The 17533-nt window shown below is 46.6% G+C and overlaps 6 protein-coding genes across 6 annotated transcripts; 3 read left to right on the top strand and 3 right to left on the bottom strand.

The window, feature by feature from the left end:
* Positions 1–434: 434 nt before the first annotated feature.
* On the bottom strand, positions 435–2835 carry N7469_003910 (fungal specific transcription factor domain-containing protein; the record flags this gene model as incomplete). Its single annotated transcript, XM_056642830.1, has 7 exons — positions 435–921; positions 985–1085; positions 1149–1701; positions 1759–2201; positions 2272–2401; positions 2459–2650; positions 2702–2835. The coding sequence occupies 7 exons, from the start codon at positions 2833–2835 to the stop codon at positions 435–437; spliced, it is 2040 nt and encodes a 679-aa protein (XP_056502242.1).
* An 891-nt stretch (positions 2836–3726) lies between these two features.
* N7469_003909 (sugar porter family MFS transporter) lies at positions 3727–5661 on the top strand (the record flags this gene model as incomplete). Its single annotated transcript, XM_056642829.1, has 7 exons — positions 3727–4097; positions 4156–4237; positions 4290–4549; positions 4603–4750; positions 4800–5110; positions 5249–5381; positions 5431–5661. 7 exons carry the CDS (start codon positions 3727–3729, stop codon positions 5659–5661), a joined length of 1536 nt encoding a protein of 511 aa, XP_056502241.1.
* A 528-nt stretch (positions 5662–6189) lies between these two features.
* N7469_003908 (sulfatase family protein) lies at positions 6190–7653 on the top strand (the record flags this gene model as incomplete). Its single annotated transcript, XM_056642828.1, has 1 exon — positions 6190–7653. One exon carries the CDS (start codon positions 6190–6192, stop codon positions 7651–7653), a length of 1464 nt encoding a protein of 487 aa, XP_056502240.1.
* A 473-nt stretch (positions 7654–8126) lies between these two features.
* Positions 8127–9929, bottom strand: N7469_003907 (uncharacterized protein; the record flags this gene model as incomplete). The annotated part of the gene is made up of 1 exon (XM_056642827.1): positions 8127–9929. The coding sequence occupies one exon, from the start codon at positions 9927–9929 to the stop codon at positions 8127–8129; it is 1803 nt and encodes a 600-aa protein (XP_056502239.1).
* An 801-nt stretch (positions 9930–10730) lies between these two features.
* N7469_003906 (putative ATP-dependent RNA helicase (Hrh1)) lies at positions 10731–13269 on the bottom strand (the record flags this gene model as incomplete). Its single annotated transcript, XM_056642826.1, has 3 exons — positions 10731–11060; positions 11151–12316; positions 12378–13269. The coding sequence occupies 3 exons, from the start codon at positions 13267–13269 to the stop codon at positions 10731–10733; spliced, it is 2388 nt and encodes a 795-aa protein (XP_056502238.1).
* A 2075-nt stretch (positions 13270–15344) lies between these two features.
* Positions 15345–17379, top strand: N7469_003905 (uncharacterized protein; the record flags this gene model as incomplete). The annotated part of the gene is made up of 5 exons (XM_056642825.1): positions 15345–15466; positions 15524–16293; positions 16350–16500; positions 16563–16998; positions 17065–17379. 5 exons carry the CDS (start codon positions 15345–15347, stop codon positions 17377–17379), a joined length of 1794 nt encoding a protein of 597 aa, XP_056502237.1.
* Positions 17380–17533: the final 154 nt, after the last annotated feature.

The following is a 17533-nucleotide window of genomic DNA, read 5'->3' as shown; positions in this document are numbered from 1 at the left end:
CGTCTACAAACATATTTGGCGACTCGATGTTTCAGACCATCACTCAGGGCACTTCTGACGCGCACCATCACTACTACTAGTACCATCAATGTCTTGCTTGACTCTAACTGCTTTGGATTTTACTTCAGGGTATATGAGAGAATACAAGGGCGAAGATGAGGATTATTCATGAACTGTTGAAAGAGAAATCTATGTAGCAAGGGCGCAGAAGTAGGGTATATGAGGTCACGTGGTAATCTACAAACGAAATGACCAGGTTGTGTCCATTTTGGATCAATTCAAGTCTGAAAAGCTTGGAACTTGCCCGAATCAGGTGCTGTATGGCTTCAAGAAATAATTGGTGTACATGTGATATGGATTGCGAAGCTTGGATCTTTACTCAAGTAGAAACTAAACATCATCCCTGTCTTCATAATGAATCAGAAACTAGACCATTAAAACGGAAACAAAAATGGATCCACGCCGGATTGGCCATCTGTCAGGTATTCCGCTGTCCATGGTGCAATACCTCCATCGAGGATATCCATTACTGCTAGATCTGCCGGATCCCACGATCCACCGAGGGTGTTGGCCATGGGTGCCATGTTTGCCATCGGTATTGAAGGATCTTCCCGTGATTGGGGAAAATAGAGATTTTCCATTCCATGATATATATTGGGATTGGGGAATGCATTGAGTGACTGAGTTAAGGCTGGGGACGCAAACTGTGGTGTCTCTACCCTTGATTGATCCTGGAATCGGTTACGACCTAGACGTGATCGTGCCACTTTTGGAGAAGAGGTGTTCTGAGTTGATGGTGAATTCGAAGCTGATGTCTGAACATCTTTCTCGTGTAGAGCGGTTCGGGCCATGCGATATATAGCAAGCGGGTTGAGGACATTCTCCGGAGACTCTTGCATAGGCGATTCTGGGGCGGGGATCCTAAATATTGGCGTAAGCAGATAGATATCGCAATGTGCTTGATTGCCTTTCTTGCTAACTTACCCTCCTTCTGCATCACCGGGGCCCTGTTGAGCAATGAAGATCATACTTGACGACTGGGGTCTTATTCCTGCTGCAACCATCATCTTTATCACGGATAAATACTATTCCCAAAAATTAGGAACGTTATTGAAATCGACGAAAGGCTTGAATTGTTATTGACCTACACAGTGCTCAGCTGTCGCAACCATAGGCCGCATCCGTAAGAGACCTTCAAGGTTCCCCTGTGCCAAAGCTATCGTCTCATCGATTTCCCTTCGATCTAAACTTTGCAGGCGCTCGTTCAACTTCAAGTAATAAAGCATCACTTTTGTACTATCATGTGCGATGATACATAACCAGGTATCTGCGAGAACTTTGATACCGTGTCGTAGTGCCTCGGCTAGAATGTTTGAAACTTCACGAGCATTATCGAAACAAGCTCTCTGACAGTTCTCTAGGAATTCTTGTTGATCCGGAGGAAATTCAATATCCTTTTGTATACGGAACAAGATTGGCATCCCAATTCGGTACAGATCAACTAGAGTCTGATGAAAGGTACACCAAAGTAGTGTGAGCGCGCCAAGCTGAGACGATCCTTTGCGGGCATAAATAGCTCCAGCATTCCACAATAGGCTTTGAGGAAGAGATCGTCGCCATGTATCAAACTCGGCTGATAACGAGAGAAATTCCGAATCAGCTTGCCACGGAGGCTTTGAACTGTTCAAATGCTTGACATATCTATTTTTCACTTAGCTTGACTATTCTTTGTTCTCTGCGTGAGAAGTATGAACTCACCGTAAAACCTTTTTTCTGCTGCTCACAAGACGAATAAAGTATGACTCTATCCCCATATTCTGCGATGGGTTCGGAGGAATCTCGTCTTGAGGTACGAAGTTCAGGACCTTGTTCGCATCTAGCGTCTCTGTGATGCATGGGATGCCCAATGTGAAGTTATGGCTATGACAAGGCAACTGGATCTTGACATCGCGATCTTCCAATAGAGTTAGCTGATTAACACCACTACCTACCCAGCTATCCATGACATAACAGCTCCACATCAAACGACGACGAGCCTCATTCACGATGGGTGACGTGTCTGGCTTGAGGCAAAGCACATCGGCGGAACTCTCAAGATTCAATTGTAAAGCTTGTGACATTCTCGCCGTCATTCCACTAAGCATGAATGCACTTGCGTAACTTCCAATTCGAAGATCGTGATCATATAGCAGGATTGCAGTCTATCAAGATAACAAAAGGTTAGCCTCAATGAGGAAGCGAGGGTAGCGCGTATTCTTCGGTGATGCTGACCATCAATTTCTCAATGGAAAGGTCATCCAGATCAATAAAAATCCGGGATTTGGCGATCTTAGCCCACTGATTTCCTGCCGCTAGCATTATGTCGGGTGGCAGCTGGGAGGCATAGTTAAGTACAAGAAATCTAGAAAGCGTATTAGATCGATCTACCCGATCAAAGCCTCGTATTAGTATAACTCACTTTGCTCCGAGGGCACAGATGACATGAAGTAAGGACTCTTCATCACGACAGGACCCAATATCTTCATCTATTCGTTGCATAAATGAAGGTTTATGCACAAATCCAAAGCAGCGAATTGGATGGATATGAGAGAAGTACTCTTCTATTAATGCCCAGAGCTTGCTTCCCTCGGGAAGCTCTTGGGTGTATAACCTGGTTGCGTCAGTTACGAAACCAAACCAGCATTTTGCCAGGAACAGTTACCAAGACCAAGGCTTATCAGTGGATCCTTCGGTGCTATGGACAGGGTTCGAGGCTGATGATAATGTATTTGGTGCGACCTGATTTTTTGGGTCTACAGATGGTGGATGATTCGTCTGTTCCGAAGTTATGGACATACTTCTGCCTATTCCAGCACGATCTGACTCTGCATTATAGATGCAAGTGACACCCTTACGCGAGCACCTTTCACAACACACACCACCTGTACATCTTGACTTCGCATAACGACAAGGCAGACAGGATCTTGCAGCCCGTTGCCGTAATGTTCCAGCCTGGGTAAATTCCGCATCACTCCGCGAGAGTTTGCGTTGCTTTGGTCTTGATTGATGCCCTGAGCCTGGTGGGCCAGGACAATTTAGTTTCAACCGCTCACAATGCAGACAAATTGGCCATCTCTCGTCACATTTGACCTTTCTGGCACGGCAAAGTGTACAACCTAATTAATCACGTTAGAATGGAGCAAAATTGATTTCAATACCCAGCCATCCACCAATGACAGACCTGATCTAGACCGGCGTGAGCCTGCATTCTTCGCCTGTGAAGTACTCCGGCTGTCATCTCCACTTGGCGACATGACGGTCAAATGTGATACAAAGAAGAATGCAAGAAGAAGCGGCTCTCGCACGGCAGTCGGCTAAGCTCGGTGGTCGGTGAAGTGCGGCAGAATCATATGAGCCGCCACGACGGGAAACTTTTCATCGCCGTGCATTTTCATTTCCCTCACCAGAATAAAAGTGGAATGCCGTGGGGATCGCAGCTTGATGGCACCATATTCCAGTCATTTGACGAACGGGCTTTGAAAAGGCGCAAATACGAATTTCGCCGGCTGTCGGGCGCATCGGATGTCGCTTATAGATCTTGTGCCATTCGTCAAGCTTGAAGGAAGTCTAGATGAGCTCGAAAGCTAGTGGAGTACATAAAAATCCGGGGCCCGGACATACAGTTTGCTCAAGTAGTCCAAGAACTCAACTGGGAATTTCTTGTGCTGCTGCAGTCTGTTTTTCATCATGGGAAAGCTTCCAGGATTCAGCGATGTATACTTGATCAGTGGACTGACGACCATCGGAGGTCTAATCCAGGGCTTCGATGTGTCGAGTATGTCTGCAATCATTGGTACTGACCAGTACAAGGAATATTTCAACAAGCCAAATGCGGTTCTACAAGGTGGAATTACAGCAAGTATGGCCGGTGGCTCCTTGCTAGGCTCGTTGGTATCTTCTTGGACAAGTGACCGTTTTGGCCGACGCGATTCGCTTTTCATTGCATGCATTATTTGGCTGATCGGGTCTACATTAATGTGTGCTGTCCAAAATGTCCCAATGTTGATTGTTTCACGTGTTATAAACGGATTTTCCGTCGGCATGCTCACAAGTCAAGGGTAAGTATTACTTGTCCGTCCATCTTCGAATTAAACTTCACCACTAACACCTGACCAGCCCAATTCTGATCGCTGAAATCAGTCTTCCTCATCAGCGTGGTCGTCTCCTCTCCTTGCAACAATGGATGATCACTTGGGGCGTGAGTGGTTATCAGATCCAATGTCAATATCTATCAAGCTGACCGTCATTAGATCATGATCATGTACTTCATTAGCTATGGTGCGTCTTTCATGGGAAATAACGGCGTTTTCCGTCTTCCATGGGCTATTCAGATGCTACCTGCTATCTTGTTACTTTTTTGCCTTCCTATGATGCCGCGATCCCCTCGTTGGTTGGCAGCACATGACCGGTGGGAGGAGGCAGTTGAAGTCCTTGCTCGACTGCATGCCCAAGGTAATACTTTGGACCCCATTGTTGTCGCACAGACGAACGAAATACGTGAAAAGATCGAGTGAGTATTCTCCCTTAATATGTATTTCTAGCGGTTTCTAATTGTGTACAAAGATCGGAAAAGAAATATGCAAGCACATCTTGGATGGAGCTCTTCACAACCCGTAACATTGTGCGCGTTCACTGTGGAATCTTCACCCACATCTGGTCTCAGCTTTCTGGTACCAATGCTCTGATGTACTACATTGTGTATATCTTCCAGGTAAGTCTGGCGAGCTCGAACTCACTGTATCATTGCTAATCTATGATAGATGGCCGGTCTCACTGGAAACAACACTCTCATTTCCGCCTCCATTCAGTATATTATCAATGTAGTCATGACTCTGCCGGCTCTCGTTTTCATCGACAAACTTCCCCGGCGGCAGTTGTTCATCTTCGGTGCCCTCACCATGGCTGTCTTCCAGTTTATGCAAGCCGGTCTAATGGCCAGCTATGGTCATTACGTTCCAGGGGGCCTACCCGGCTCACCCACTGTGACTTGGAAGGTTACCAATCCTAAAGCATCCAAAGCGCTCATTGCTTGTTCATATTTGTTCATTGCAGCATACGCACCTACATGGGGGTAAGAGTCAATTTTTCCAGCTATTCGGCACCAAAAAAGCTAACTCATTTGATTCATAGACCCCTAGGATGGTGAGTTCACTGTAATTCAAAATGAATCAATTAACGCCGCAGTTGTTAATCTGCTCAATTTCAATAGGGCTTACCCTCCTGAGATCATCCCATTGTATATCCGCAGCAAAGCCGTGTCTCTTTCTACATTCTTCAACTGGGGATGTAATTTTGCGCTCACTTTTTTCACTCCGCCGGGTTTTCAAAACATTCAGTGGAAGGTAAATACCAAAACAGCCAAAGGAATATGACAACTCTGACCATATCTAGTTGTACTGCATCTTCGGTACTTTCTGTCTTGTCGCCGCATTGCACACTTTCTTGTTGTTTCAGGAAACGTGTGGTCGGTCCTTGGAGGAGATAGATGATATTTTTGACAACAAAAGTATTTGGGCTTGCAAGAATAAGAAGGAGCCTAGTCGGTTTGTTGCCGATATTGAACAAGCGAGGGAGGATCTTGACGCTGGAAAGTTGGATGTGAAGCAAGTGGAGTCAACTTAAGGAAGCCGTGTTGCCGGGAACGATCTAGTCAATTTTAATAATTAAACAGAAATCATAGTTGGACGTATCTCATCGCTTAATATTCTCTTGTGACAGAATCCTATTAGTAGTACAAAGTTAGAATAGTTGGCGGGAATCGCTCTCTACTCGATATCGGGGCACTAGGGTAGTGCCCCAATACCTTGGTAGCCATAGCAAGTATACTTACAGAATACCCTCAACCATCTAAATCAATCACCATGAACTCCACCCTTTATCCACTCTAATGCATCAACTAAGACCATCGCGAAATAAACTCACCAAATCGCGCAAGCAATAAAACTCCACTCTAAACAGCACCCGATATCCGAGACGACATCCGCGGGCTCCCCTCACATGGCTGGTTAACCGACAGCCGGCAGTGTAGATAAGAAACACCGCGGACATCTTTTATACTTCAACCACAAAAAAACATTCTATATAAGTTGTGATTGGCCCTCCAGAAAAAGGGAACAACGGATTCCCTCATCGCACCTCATCCTCAGCAAAATGGCGAAGCGGAATATCCTATTGATGATCGCCGACGACCTAGGCAAGCAACTCGGCTGCTATGGAAATAGCAAGATTCAAACCCCAAACTTGGATCAACTCGCCGCTGAAGGCACAAGATTCGATCAAGCATTCACCAGCACTGCATCTTGCAGTGCCAGTCGCTCGGTCATATATACAGGCCTTCACACCCACCAAAATGGTCAATATGGACTTCATAATGGTCGGCATCACTTTACGACATTTGATCATGTCGAGACTGCTCCGGGTCTATTCTCGCAGCATGGGTACATGACTGGATTAATCGGCAAGGTACATGTTGGTCCTTCGTCCGTGTATCCGTGGGATATGCGTGCTGAGAGTGATAGTCGAGATATCGCTGCAGTAGCCGATCAAGCTTCATCATTCTTTAAAAGTTGCAAGGAAGATGAGAAGCCTTTCTTTCTTACCATCGGATACATTGATCCACACCGTGATCTAACACGTTCTGGATTCGGAAATACAGAAGAATATGTCCCCCGCGTGAAGAAAATAGTCTACGACCGTGCAGATGTCGAAGTCGAACCATTCGTAAATGACCTTCCGGGCGTACGATTCGAGTTTGCAGAATACTACCAGTCTATATCTCGACTTGACCAAGGCGTCGGAATGGTTCTAGATGAATTATCCACGCACGGTCTCACAGATGATACACTCATAATCTTCATGAGTGATAATGGTCCGCCATTCATCAATTCAAAAACAACCCTCTACGACGCGGGTGTCTGTCTCCCTCTCTTAATGAAATGTCCCGGTTCACCATCCGGTATCAAAAACCCAAACATGGTCTCCTACATCGATATCCTACCCACACTCTTAGACTGGACATCCCACCCAGCTTCAAAGCCCAAGGATCCCCATCCAACCCGAACAGGTCGTTCTCTCTTACCAATTCTATCCGAAACCCAGGCCCAAGAATCCTGGTCCAAGGTCTTCGGCTCACATACCTTCCACGAAATAACGAATTACTGGCCAACGCGTTTCATGCGTACGCGGCAATTCAAGTATCATCGGAACATGGCGTGGAGGCTTGATTTCCCCTTTGCGGCTGATATCTATGGTTCATTGACGTGGGAGGATATTCGGAATTCAGGGTCTAAGATGATTGGATCTCGGCCGTTGAAGGATTATTTCTTTCGTCCTGCGGAAGAATTATATGATTTGAGTATGGACCCGCATGAGGTTCGTAATTTGGCGGCTGATGAGGCGTATATTTCTGTTTTGGAAGAAATGCGTTGTGAGATGGAAAAGTGGCAGCGTAGAACGGAGGATCCGTGGTTGTATAGGGATGGTGTTTCGATGTTGCTTGTTAGACATCATCTTGAAGCGGGATTGGAGGTGCCGGATCGGTTTGATTTTGATGAAAATGTTCCGCACAGTGAAGGGTTGGCTCATTTTGATGCGAAAGCTGCTTGGGGGGGTTGAGGTTGAGAAGGAGTAGTTGTTTGCTATTTTTTCTTCATGTTGTATTATATGAAGGCGGGCTTTTGGTAAAAGATGGGTGTTCATGTTTCTATGAATTTCAAGTATTTCAAGTTATATTGAATTGGGCAGGAAGGGGTATAGTACTTTCTGCTGAGTTTATAAAGTGTTCAAGGGTTTATTCATCGGAAAAGTATAGTTGTATGCGTAAGTCCACGTAGAATGAAAAAAAAAAATGAGTATAAATAGAGACGAGAATATCAAAAGTTGAAAAACCCGAATATGCAAAACTCCAAACTCGCATATTAACAACCAAAGACAAACGTGAAATCTTAAAAACCATGATCACCATCAAAATGTCGTTTCTTATGTATTATATAACCGTTCAAATATCAATGAACACCAGGTCCAATATATTGAGGTTGAACCCCTGTAAAGAGACGAAGAGAGCAATGCCAGCATTAGGGTTGGGTAACTTAAGCCTCACCCCATGCTCCTAGCCCAGCTCCAACTCCAATACCAATGGCACTCCCACTTTCCACGCTGCCGCCGATATCCCAGTAATTCCGACTCGACCCCGTCAGTGTACGCCGACTGGAGATAGCGGATAATTTGGCACTCTGACTAGCACAGCTAGAACTTGGTCGACGAAGGTGTGGACGGAGAAGAGGGGAGGAAACTCCCGCAGGGCCAGAGATACCAGAGTACTGAGATGTGCGACGGGCTTGTGTTTGCGAACGAGAATGGGCGCGCGCTACGAGGGGATGGTGTTGTCTGATGATAGCCGCACGACGTGAGGAATCTTGAGTGTGACGAGGTGGTTGGTTGGGGGTAAATTTGTCTGCGGGCATGTATCCTCGACGACTAAATCGAGTTCGAAGGTAGCGGAAGACCATCATGACGTCTAGTCCTCGTTCCCAGTATTCTTGTTCTTGTTGGAGACGAGTCGATTCTGAGGTTAGATCGGCACCAGGTCCTGCTGGGTCGTCATCTTCGATACCCCACTGTGCTTCGTGCTCGCGGTTTGCATCGTGAAGCGTTGGGATAAATTGCGGCGACGGCATAGACTCGGCGATTGGAGTATCGGTGGATGCTTGGGTCATGGAAGAGTTGGCTTGCTGGGCATCACTGCTTTCCGCCAGTTTTTCGAGTGACATGCCTGCATATTCACTCGAAATACTCTTCGTCATTTGATAGTAGCTCGTAAATGCGCCCGGGTGCTCACAGAGCTGATGGACCAAAGTACCCAGTTCCCTGGCGATGCGTTGCAAGATATGGCTCTGCCAGAGGGGAGAATCTGCGTTATCAGGTTCAGCTTCGCGAGCCAGGACAGTCTCCATATCTAGTTCCTCAGAGGGCTTGGAAGACGACTCCTCATCCTGTGGTAGAGACTCGCCGAAGATCACACTTAACAGCTCATCATCAATGCCAATCAGGTCTCGGATTACTCTTCGAGTAATGCGTTGCCAGAACGACTCATCCAGGTCCGAGACATCCTTGATCTCATCTTCTCTTGCGGATGAAACCACCTCGGAATGCGCCTCCACGATCCGTGCTGGTGAAACATCCTCCACGGACCGGGGAATAGTAATCTGTGAAGCCCGACTACTTCGACGGCGACGAGTCTCCCGATGGATTTCCTGCAGCAGAGCCCGGCTCTGATCCATGCGCCACTGCTCGATACGCTGCCATCTCTCCCGCTCAACATCCGCCCCGTCTTCATCGACCGTATCCAAGTGTCGTTGGACACTCGAATGACGACGATGTCGAGAGTAGGGTCTCCGATGAGGGTTATATTGTTCGTGCTGCCATAACTGATCCTGGGCTAACTGACTCGAGGCCTGGAAACTGCCCAAGCCATCATGAGCCGGAAGTAGAGTGGGCTGGGCTTGATCGTCCACTCGGGCGGGGGAGATGGGGGACAAAGGAGGAGCACGAAATGCATGTAGCCCGTCATCCAAGCTATCCAGCTCTGTCCCATCCTCGTCGAGTTGATCATCTAGTGCTTCATCTCCTTCTGGATCGATCTCCGGACCAGCGGCTGATCGTGTCGCAGTGTCAAGGGAATCAAAGTCGCTCAACTGAGAGGCTCCTGCGGTACGCGTCTTATCGGTGGAAGTCGTGTGAGTGCGAGCGGTCGGGGAGAAGAGAACCCATTGTGCTGTGTCTTCCTCTTGCTCTTCTTTCGGAGAAGGGGGGATATCAAGGGGAGGAGGGCGCTGGGGAGTCGAATATGAGGTTCGCCGACGTGGTGCCTGCGTTGGAACGCGAAAGGCCATTATGAGCGTAGATCAAGGGAGATCAGTCGAGTCCCAAGACGGAGATAGATAAGATGATGTCAAGCCCGTGTAATACCGCACGGCGGTCAAGATCGTCAAGATCAAGTCCAGGATGGGAATCAGAGATGTCTGAAGAGAATAGAATGGTAGGAAAGTAAAGGAAGATGAAAAGAGAAAAGGAAGATCGAAGCAAAGTAGAGTTGAAAGGGTTTAAAGATGAGAGATGAGAAGTTGATAAAGGCGGAGTGGAGTGGAAGTTGGATGATGCAAGCCGAGTGAGCTGATCAGTCAATACATTCAATACAGAGTAGTACTCTGTATTCAGTATTCAGTTCAGTATTACGAGTAATTATGTAGTAGTAATATATTCAGCTAGAGATGCGTTAAATGGTTTAACATAATACGAGTTTATGTGTATTATCACGAGTATTAATGAAAGATTTAAAATATCAGCTGTCATGACGCAGCCAATGTGACTGCTCGCGTGTGATGCCTCCCAACTTTGAATTACCAAAGATTGTTGTTTACACTAGTAACTTGTACCTGTATACAAGTTGTAAACAGGGAAACAGGATAGAATTAAACAAACTAAATGAGAAGATTGACAGATCATCATTGTCGATCATTTCATCCTGCGGTTTTCCCTGTCTACTGGTATTACACACAACACTAACGTTAAGTAACCGTAAGTGTTAGTATACGGCTTATAGCTATAGTATACTTGTATACTACGTATATATGTATGGGTCGACTTCATCGTCTGGGTATATTAAATATTGTATACAAGTTGAAATTTGACTGTTATCCAGCCAACGCCTCACCCACCCAATCCATCTGTACCGCGCTAACTCCCCGTGCATAGCTACGATTCGTAAATACAAACTCATTATACATAATAGCCTCCACCTTCTTACCAAACAGTACACTGGACGGGTGGATCGCAACGGTTTGATTGCCCACCACAGTTCGATAACTTCCATCAGGTACAAGGCGAGCAGTGTTTGTCGCAAAGCCACGTAGGAAGCTTTGTAAAATAAGCACGGGCGAGGGATCGGGGAAATGGTCATTCCTCTGATCGCCAGGTAAGAGTTGAGCTTGTCGGCACTGCGTGCGTAGTTGTTTGCGAACATCCTAGGCGAAAGTTAATATGACACTAGATCTTCTCCTTTTCTTCTCAAACTTTTGTTTCTTTTTTTTAGTGGATATGGATTAGGTTCATACCATGACAGATTGCATCGCCCGATGTGAGACCAGGTGTCGCTCAGCCCACGATTTCCGGTCAGCATTCTCTGCAGCGTAGGCACGCACTGTAGCTAACATCGTCAGATGATCACCTTCGCGTCGGTAAAGATCGCGTCGGGCCGTCTCGGCGGCTTCTTTCTTTTCTTCCGAGTTGGCATTTAAAAAGATATTCTCGACGCTCAGACACGAGATGATGTCAATCACGTCGGTTAAACAGTCGGCTCCGTTTTCCGCGGCCGCAAGGAGGACTCGCCCCAAAGTGGGAGTCAGTGGCAACTTGGCAATGTGTCGGCCGATTTCACTAATTGAACCCGTCTCTTCAAGGGCCTCGATATTAAGTAATTGAAGAAGGGCTTTCTCCAGGGCTTCGCGGGGAGGTCGAGTGAGGAAGGGGAAGCGAACAATGTCGTCCACCCCGCGGGCTTTCATGTTCAGAAGTGCTTGGCTCAAATCACATCGCAGAATTTCGGGGGTATTGGTTTCATCAAGAGTGAGATAATCCTTTTCGGTATAGAGACGAAAGCATTGACCGGGCGCTTCACGACCCGCACGACCCTTTCGTTGTATGGCCGCCGACTTGGAGATAGGCTTTACCAACAGAGAATCCAGACCAAGTCGTGATCGGAATTGCTTGATCTTTGCTTTTCCACAGTCCACCACGTACCGGACACCCGAGACTGTGACGGATGTCTCGGCGATATTGGTGGAGAGGACGATCTTTCTTGTGCGAGGGGGCGCAGGCATGAATACTCGCTGCTGGGCAGCTTGAGGAAGAGCGGCAAAGAGTGGAAGGACTTGCACTTTCGGTAGAGCAGGGTCCATACCAATGGCGTATTCATTGACAAGATGTTCCAAGGCTTCGACAGTTTCCTGACCTGTCAAGAAAACAAGAATATCACCGGGCATAGGCTCTTTGTAATGAATTTGGAAAATGATCTTGAGAGCAGCATCCACAAAATCGTGAACCGGCTCGGGGGAGTAGATCGTTTTGACGGGGAATTGACGACCTTTGATATGGCAAACAGAAATATCTTTGCTCCTCTCTTCCTCCTTTTCGACTTTCGCAGATCCATTCTGAATACGCTTCTGCTCCTCTGCCTGTAACTTAAAACCTTCTTGAAAGAAACCTTGAAGACTCTCCATATCTGCCGTAGCACTCATCACCACTACTTTGAGTGGTACACCCCCCCCGTCCCTGATTATCACCAGATACCAAATTTCGCAAGAACCCCGTTACCAAATCAACATTCACGCCGCGTTCGTGAACCTCATCAACCACCACCGCACTATACTTAGTTAACCATGGATCATGGAGCATCTCTTGGAGTAACATTCCCTCCGTCAAAAACTTGACTCTAGTACTGGGTGACGTCGACGTATCAAATCGTACCGAGTATCCAACTTTACTCGCAGGCGATGAGGAACCTAGCGGTGTACCCATCTCCTCTGCAACACGACGAGCAAGAGAGATAGCGGCCACTCGACGAGGCTGAGTGATAGCAATGCAGCCACCGACCTTGATCGACTTCTCTTTTCCATCCTTTTGTGTAATTTTCGTGTCGGTCGGACGACACCAGAACTCATTGACCAAGAACTGCGGGATCTGCGTACTCTTTCCGCTACCGGTTTCACCAACTAGTAGCATCACATCTTGATCGCGAAGTTTCTTCCGGATTTCGTTTGCGTGTCCGAAGATGGGAAGTTTCTTGCGTTGTTCGTAGAGAGTATTGGCCTTTTCGCGGAGGGAGGTGAAATTCGTTTTGTTATCGAGGGACTTTGGTTTGGAATTGTGTTTTGGTTTGGGAACGGATTTTCCGAGCTGTGCTTTTTCGACACCATTCCTATCGTGTCCTGTTGTTCCTAGTACAGATTCGGAATTTTCGGTCACGGGCAATGAGGAGGTAATAGGTTCTTCTGGAATTACTGGCTTGTCATGGCTCGATGGAGGTTCGTCGGTAGGCTCGTCGCGCTTGCGCTTTTTGTTTCGTCTTTTCTTCCGCCCAGGCTCTTCAATCGGGGGTTCAACTGGAGGATTGGGAGTCTGATTAACAGGCTCATCATCGGAGTCACCGAAATACGTCTTGACTTTCTCCGGCATGGTTGATGTGAAGGTAAATTTGAGAACCTCCGAAAGTCCGATTTGACATCGAAAAATTCCCCCGTTATCGATAAGCAAGGCTTGGCATTCCTTGTTTAGCTCAAAAGTGAACCCTCAGTGGTAATTCCAGTAGTCCCTCGTATAACTAAGTGATCTATTAATTATATACCTAAAAAAATAATATAGAAAGTACTTGTGTTATTGAGGTACGACTTCCATTTGGGACTCAGGTTCTCCAGGTCCTGGGTCGGGTGTTTGGAAAGTCAGGCTGAAATGCTGCCGACTGGCCTTGGGAACTATACTATAGTATAGATTCGTCTCCGAATGAACAAAATCATAGTTGAAAATGGCTCGGATATAATAACCTTACACTAAGAAGCCCAATGGATATATTTTCTTATTTGTATAATCATTTATGGTATCTGGGGCTCAGCCAGTAGTAAAATAAGAACTTTCCATGATTTACTCAGCTCAGGCGCAGTTGCTCATTCTGGTCTTATAGGGCTTCCACGCTATATATTTTTTTCTGCCAGCCATAAAATATGTCAAACAGTATCTACTACATTGAAAATTTCAGGCACTGATGATCTTCTAACGTTGTGACAGAATGCTGAACCTTCTGAGGAAAGACTGAAATACCACAGGGAGCGGCAAGGGTCTCCTGACACTAGTACTGTGTTGATCTTGAAAGCATCCAATATGTGGTTTTCAGTTCAAATGAGGTCATTGATATGCGATCCTCCTGTCGGTATATGATGATGATTTTTCAAGGTGGAAATCGTTCGTCCATGAAAAGGACTACGCTAAAAGCACAAGTTGGCGAGGATTCGCCTAGAAAACATGCCATATAGTCAATTGACGGCATTCAAATTGATACCCAGATTGCTGGAAGAAGTGCTTGAATCCCGTTTGTAATTCAGTGCAAAGACCTCTGCTCAATGCAAGGAAGCGTAATGTCGAGGCTTGCTCGCATTATTGAAACCCATGCACCCATAGGACCACCATACACTCGAGACAAGCAATATCTGCCGAAGATTCACTGGATACCTTCGCAACAGGGATATCCTAAATACATACAATCTTAACTCGAAGCATGATGGAATTTCGTCAGCCTGATAATACAGTGGCTGGGGCACTACACAGATCAGCATGAAGTCCGCAGATACCTCTCATGGGCTCTCAGCTGAAAGACCGCGACTGTTATATCAATGCAGCTAGTCTCAAGCCACCCCGTACTTTGTTTGAACAGCTTGAACAGCAGAAAAGAAAAGAGGAAAAGGTGTGATCTAGACCGACCTCGCGGTCAGATCTCACTGCCTTGGACGATCCCATCCGAGCGAAGGGGCTTACCTATCGACCATATGGTCAATGACACGACACGACACGACGCAATGCAATGTGTGTATACCATCCATATGGCCTGATTGAAATCAATTATATTCGACGACTCTAGTGCAACCACATGTTCGCCCCATGGCTGCCTTTTCAATCGAGCGTTGGACATATCAAGTGGGCTTCGGACCCAAATTTAAGGAACCCAATTAGAATTGAGACTGCGCTAGCATCTGCGAAGACAAAAATCAATAGACTTACTGCCGATCACCGAATCTTCTTCGCGCCAACCGCTTGACAGGTTCCGCCGCTGCACCATTGCATCACAGTCCTAAGATCGACCCCGATCTCGTGGGGTTCTTTTGCCGCGCATCGATCGATCGTTGTTCGATGGTTCGTCCGTTTGTGATGTATGAACGAACCCATTCCCGCCTCTTCTTTTGTTTTTGCTTGTTCGTCTTGCTTCCTGATTTGAACAATCTCATGGTTCTCCGGCAGTACACAAAAGTCCCGTGGAGCCGGTCGATCACTCGATGAATCCAAGACAATTTCAATTGGTGCAGTCTGCGATGTTGAAGGTGGGAGGTTTAAAAGACCGGTGAGATGAAGCATTGTCTCGCTCATTTTTTTTTTTTTGAGAATTTCCTTCTATTTCTTATTTCTTCTTTCTTGTTTTTAATTTGCAGTGTATTCATATTCTGTATTGTGTTCGCTTCTCTCATTCTTCTTGGCTGCTACTTCCAATGGCTCGCACAGATTTGAATGAAGGCCTAACAAGCCTCGATGCTGAGTCGTTGCGCTCGTTTTCAGAAAGTCTCCCGGATGAATATCATGAATGGGTATCAGAATCTGGGAGGTCATCACGGTAGGTAGGCCATTTTGAAAAGGAATAAAAAGAGAAGATGGATTTTGACATGATTAGAAATGACCAACTTCTTGACGATTTCCCTCGCCCTCCCAGTCGATCAAAGAATCTTGATGCCATCAACGAAGAGGAAATCTATCCCACACCCAAACCGTCCATCAAAAACCTCCGCCGGAATGTAACGGCAAGTGAACTAATCACAACGAATAGTGATCTCCCGCTTCTTCAAGAGATCAATCCATACGATGGCGCAGAAGAGTTCAACCCTGTCAACGAAGAAGGCGCTTCCTACGACCTAATCGCACCTTGGGACGGTGTCGATGCGCCTCTGCATAAGCTAGAGCGTCTGACCGATGTGATGTTCGGATCAGAGCATATGATGTCTATTCTCAATAATCCTCGATATTTGTCACGGTTTCGCGAGTTCCTACTCGAGGAGCGACCGCGTTCGATTTCTACCCTCACTTACTACCTCAATGCGGCCAAGGCTCTCAAAGCCATTCAATATGCCAATACCTTAGTGCGCTTGTCAACCGATGTACCCCCACCATCTGTCCAGGCAGTCCGTGAAGGGGACGAGCCAGTTGGTATCACGACCAACAAGGTTCTCGAACAACGAGTCGAAGATGCGCTTAAAGCGCTGACAGCAGAGGAGTTACCTGCTTTCATCACTTCTCGATGCATTACAATCACGAGCAAGATCGTTGAAGAACGAGTCCGTGGGACGTTGCCTCTCAAGTTTCGCGAGACATCGAATGCGTTGGCGGAAGTATTCTGCTTGACTGATCCATCTAGACCTGATAATCCTATCATCTTTGCATCAGAAGGTAAGTAGAAGACATTTGCTTTCTTCGTTACAGTCATTAATTCTCATGGATTATAGAGTTCCACCGAACAACGCAGTATGGAATGGACTATGTCCTTGGGCGAAATTGCCGATTCCTCCAGGGTCCCAAGACGAACCCGAATAGCGTGCGTCGTATCAGAGAGGCAATACGTGATTGTCGGCATCACTCCGAACTCTTCCTTAATTAGTATGCTCCAGAATCTATCTCATTCATTCGTCGCGGTATCAAGGCTAACTAGCAAATAACAGTCGCCGCGATGGCTCTCCATTCATGAACCTCCTCCAATGTGCACCACTATGTGACAGTAAAGGTCGCGTGAAATACTTCATCGGTGCACAGATCGATGTCTCAGGTTTAGCACTGGATGGCGCGCAAATGGAATCGCTCATCGAGCTTCAATCGCGGTATCGAGACCCTGAAGAAGAAAGTGTTGCTGAAATGCCGGTTCAAAAGCACAAGGATGAATTCCAGGAGATGTGTGAATTGTTTAGTCCGCGCGAACTTAATGCCGCACAGGAACATGGTGGTGATCTTTTTCAACCTGTGATGAACAGAGTATCTTCTCGTGGTCAACGGCAGTGGTTGCAGCGCGGTGGTTCATTGGATAGTGAGGCTGAAGCTATTCGTCTTCGGGATTTGAAATCGCCATTATTACGTGGCTCTTTGACTGGTGTTTATGAGAATGTGAGTTTGCTGAGCACCATACCTAAGAGATGTCTTTCCAGACTGCTGACATCAACTGTATGACAGTATCTCCTCGTCAGGCCCTATCCCTCTCTCAAAGTCCTTTTCACGTCGCCATCCCTCCAGATCCCCGGCATGCTCCAATCATCCTTCCTCGCTCGAATCGGAAGTTCAAACGCTGTCAAAGATGAACTTGTACAAGCGATGCAACAAGGTCGGAGTGTCACAGCTCGAATCAAATGGGTTACACGGTTCAGTACTGAAGGAAGAAACCGCTGGGTTCATTGTACGCCTTTGTATGCTAGTAATGGTGAAGTTGGTGTGTGGATGGTGGTTATTGTTGATGACGACGAAGAGCAGATCATCAATTGGCGCAGTTAGATTGATCCGTATAATGCTCTAAATTCCCTTTTGCGTCTATTTTGTATATATCATTGTTTTTGTTCTAACCTTGTGGATAGTCGGCACTTGCTCATATAATATAACCATGTCCTCTGCCTCGTGCAACAAGTTTCAGTAAGTTGCCTCGTGTCTG

This window comes from Penicillium citrinum (genome assembly GCF_028827155.1).
Source record: "Penicillium citrinum strain IBT 23319 chromosome Unknown utg000003l:1.0-4596430.0:1.0-4598250.0, whole genome shotgun sequence".
NCBI classification, from domain to species: Eukaryota; Fungi; Ascomycota; class Eurotiomycetes; order Eurotiales; family Aspergillaceae; genus Penicillium; species Penicillium citrinum.
Note: the sequence above shows the minus strand (reverse complement) of the source record. Positions and strands in the feature narration are given on the sequence as shown.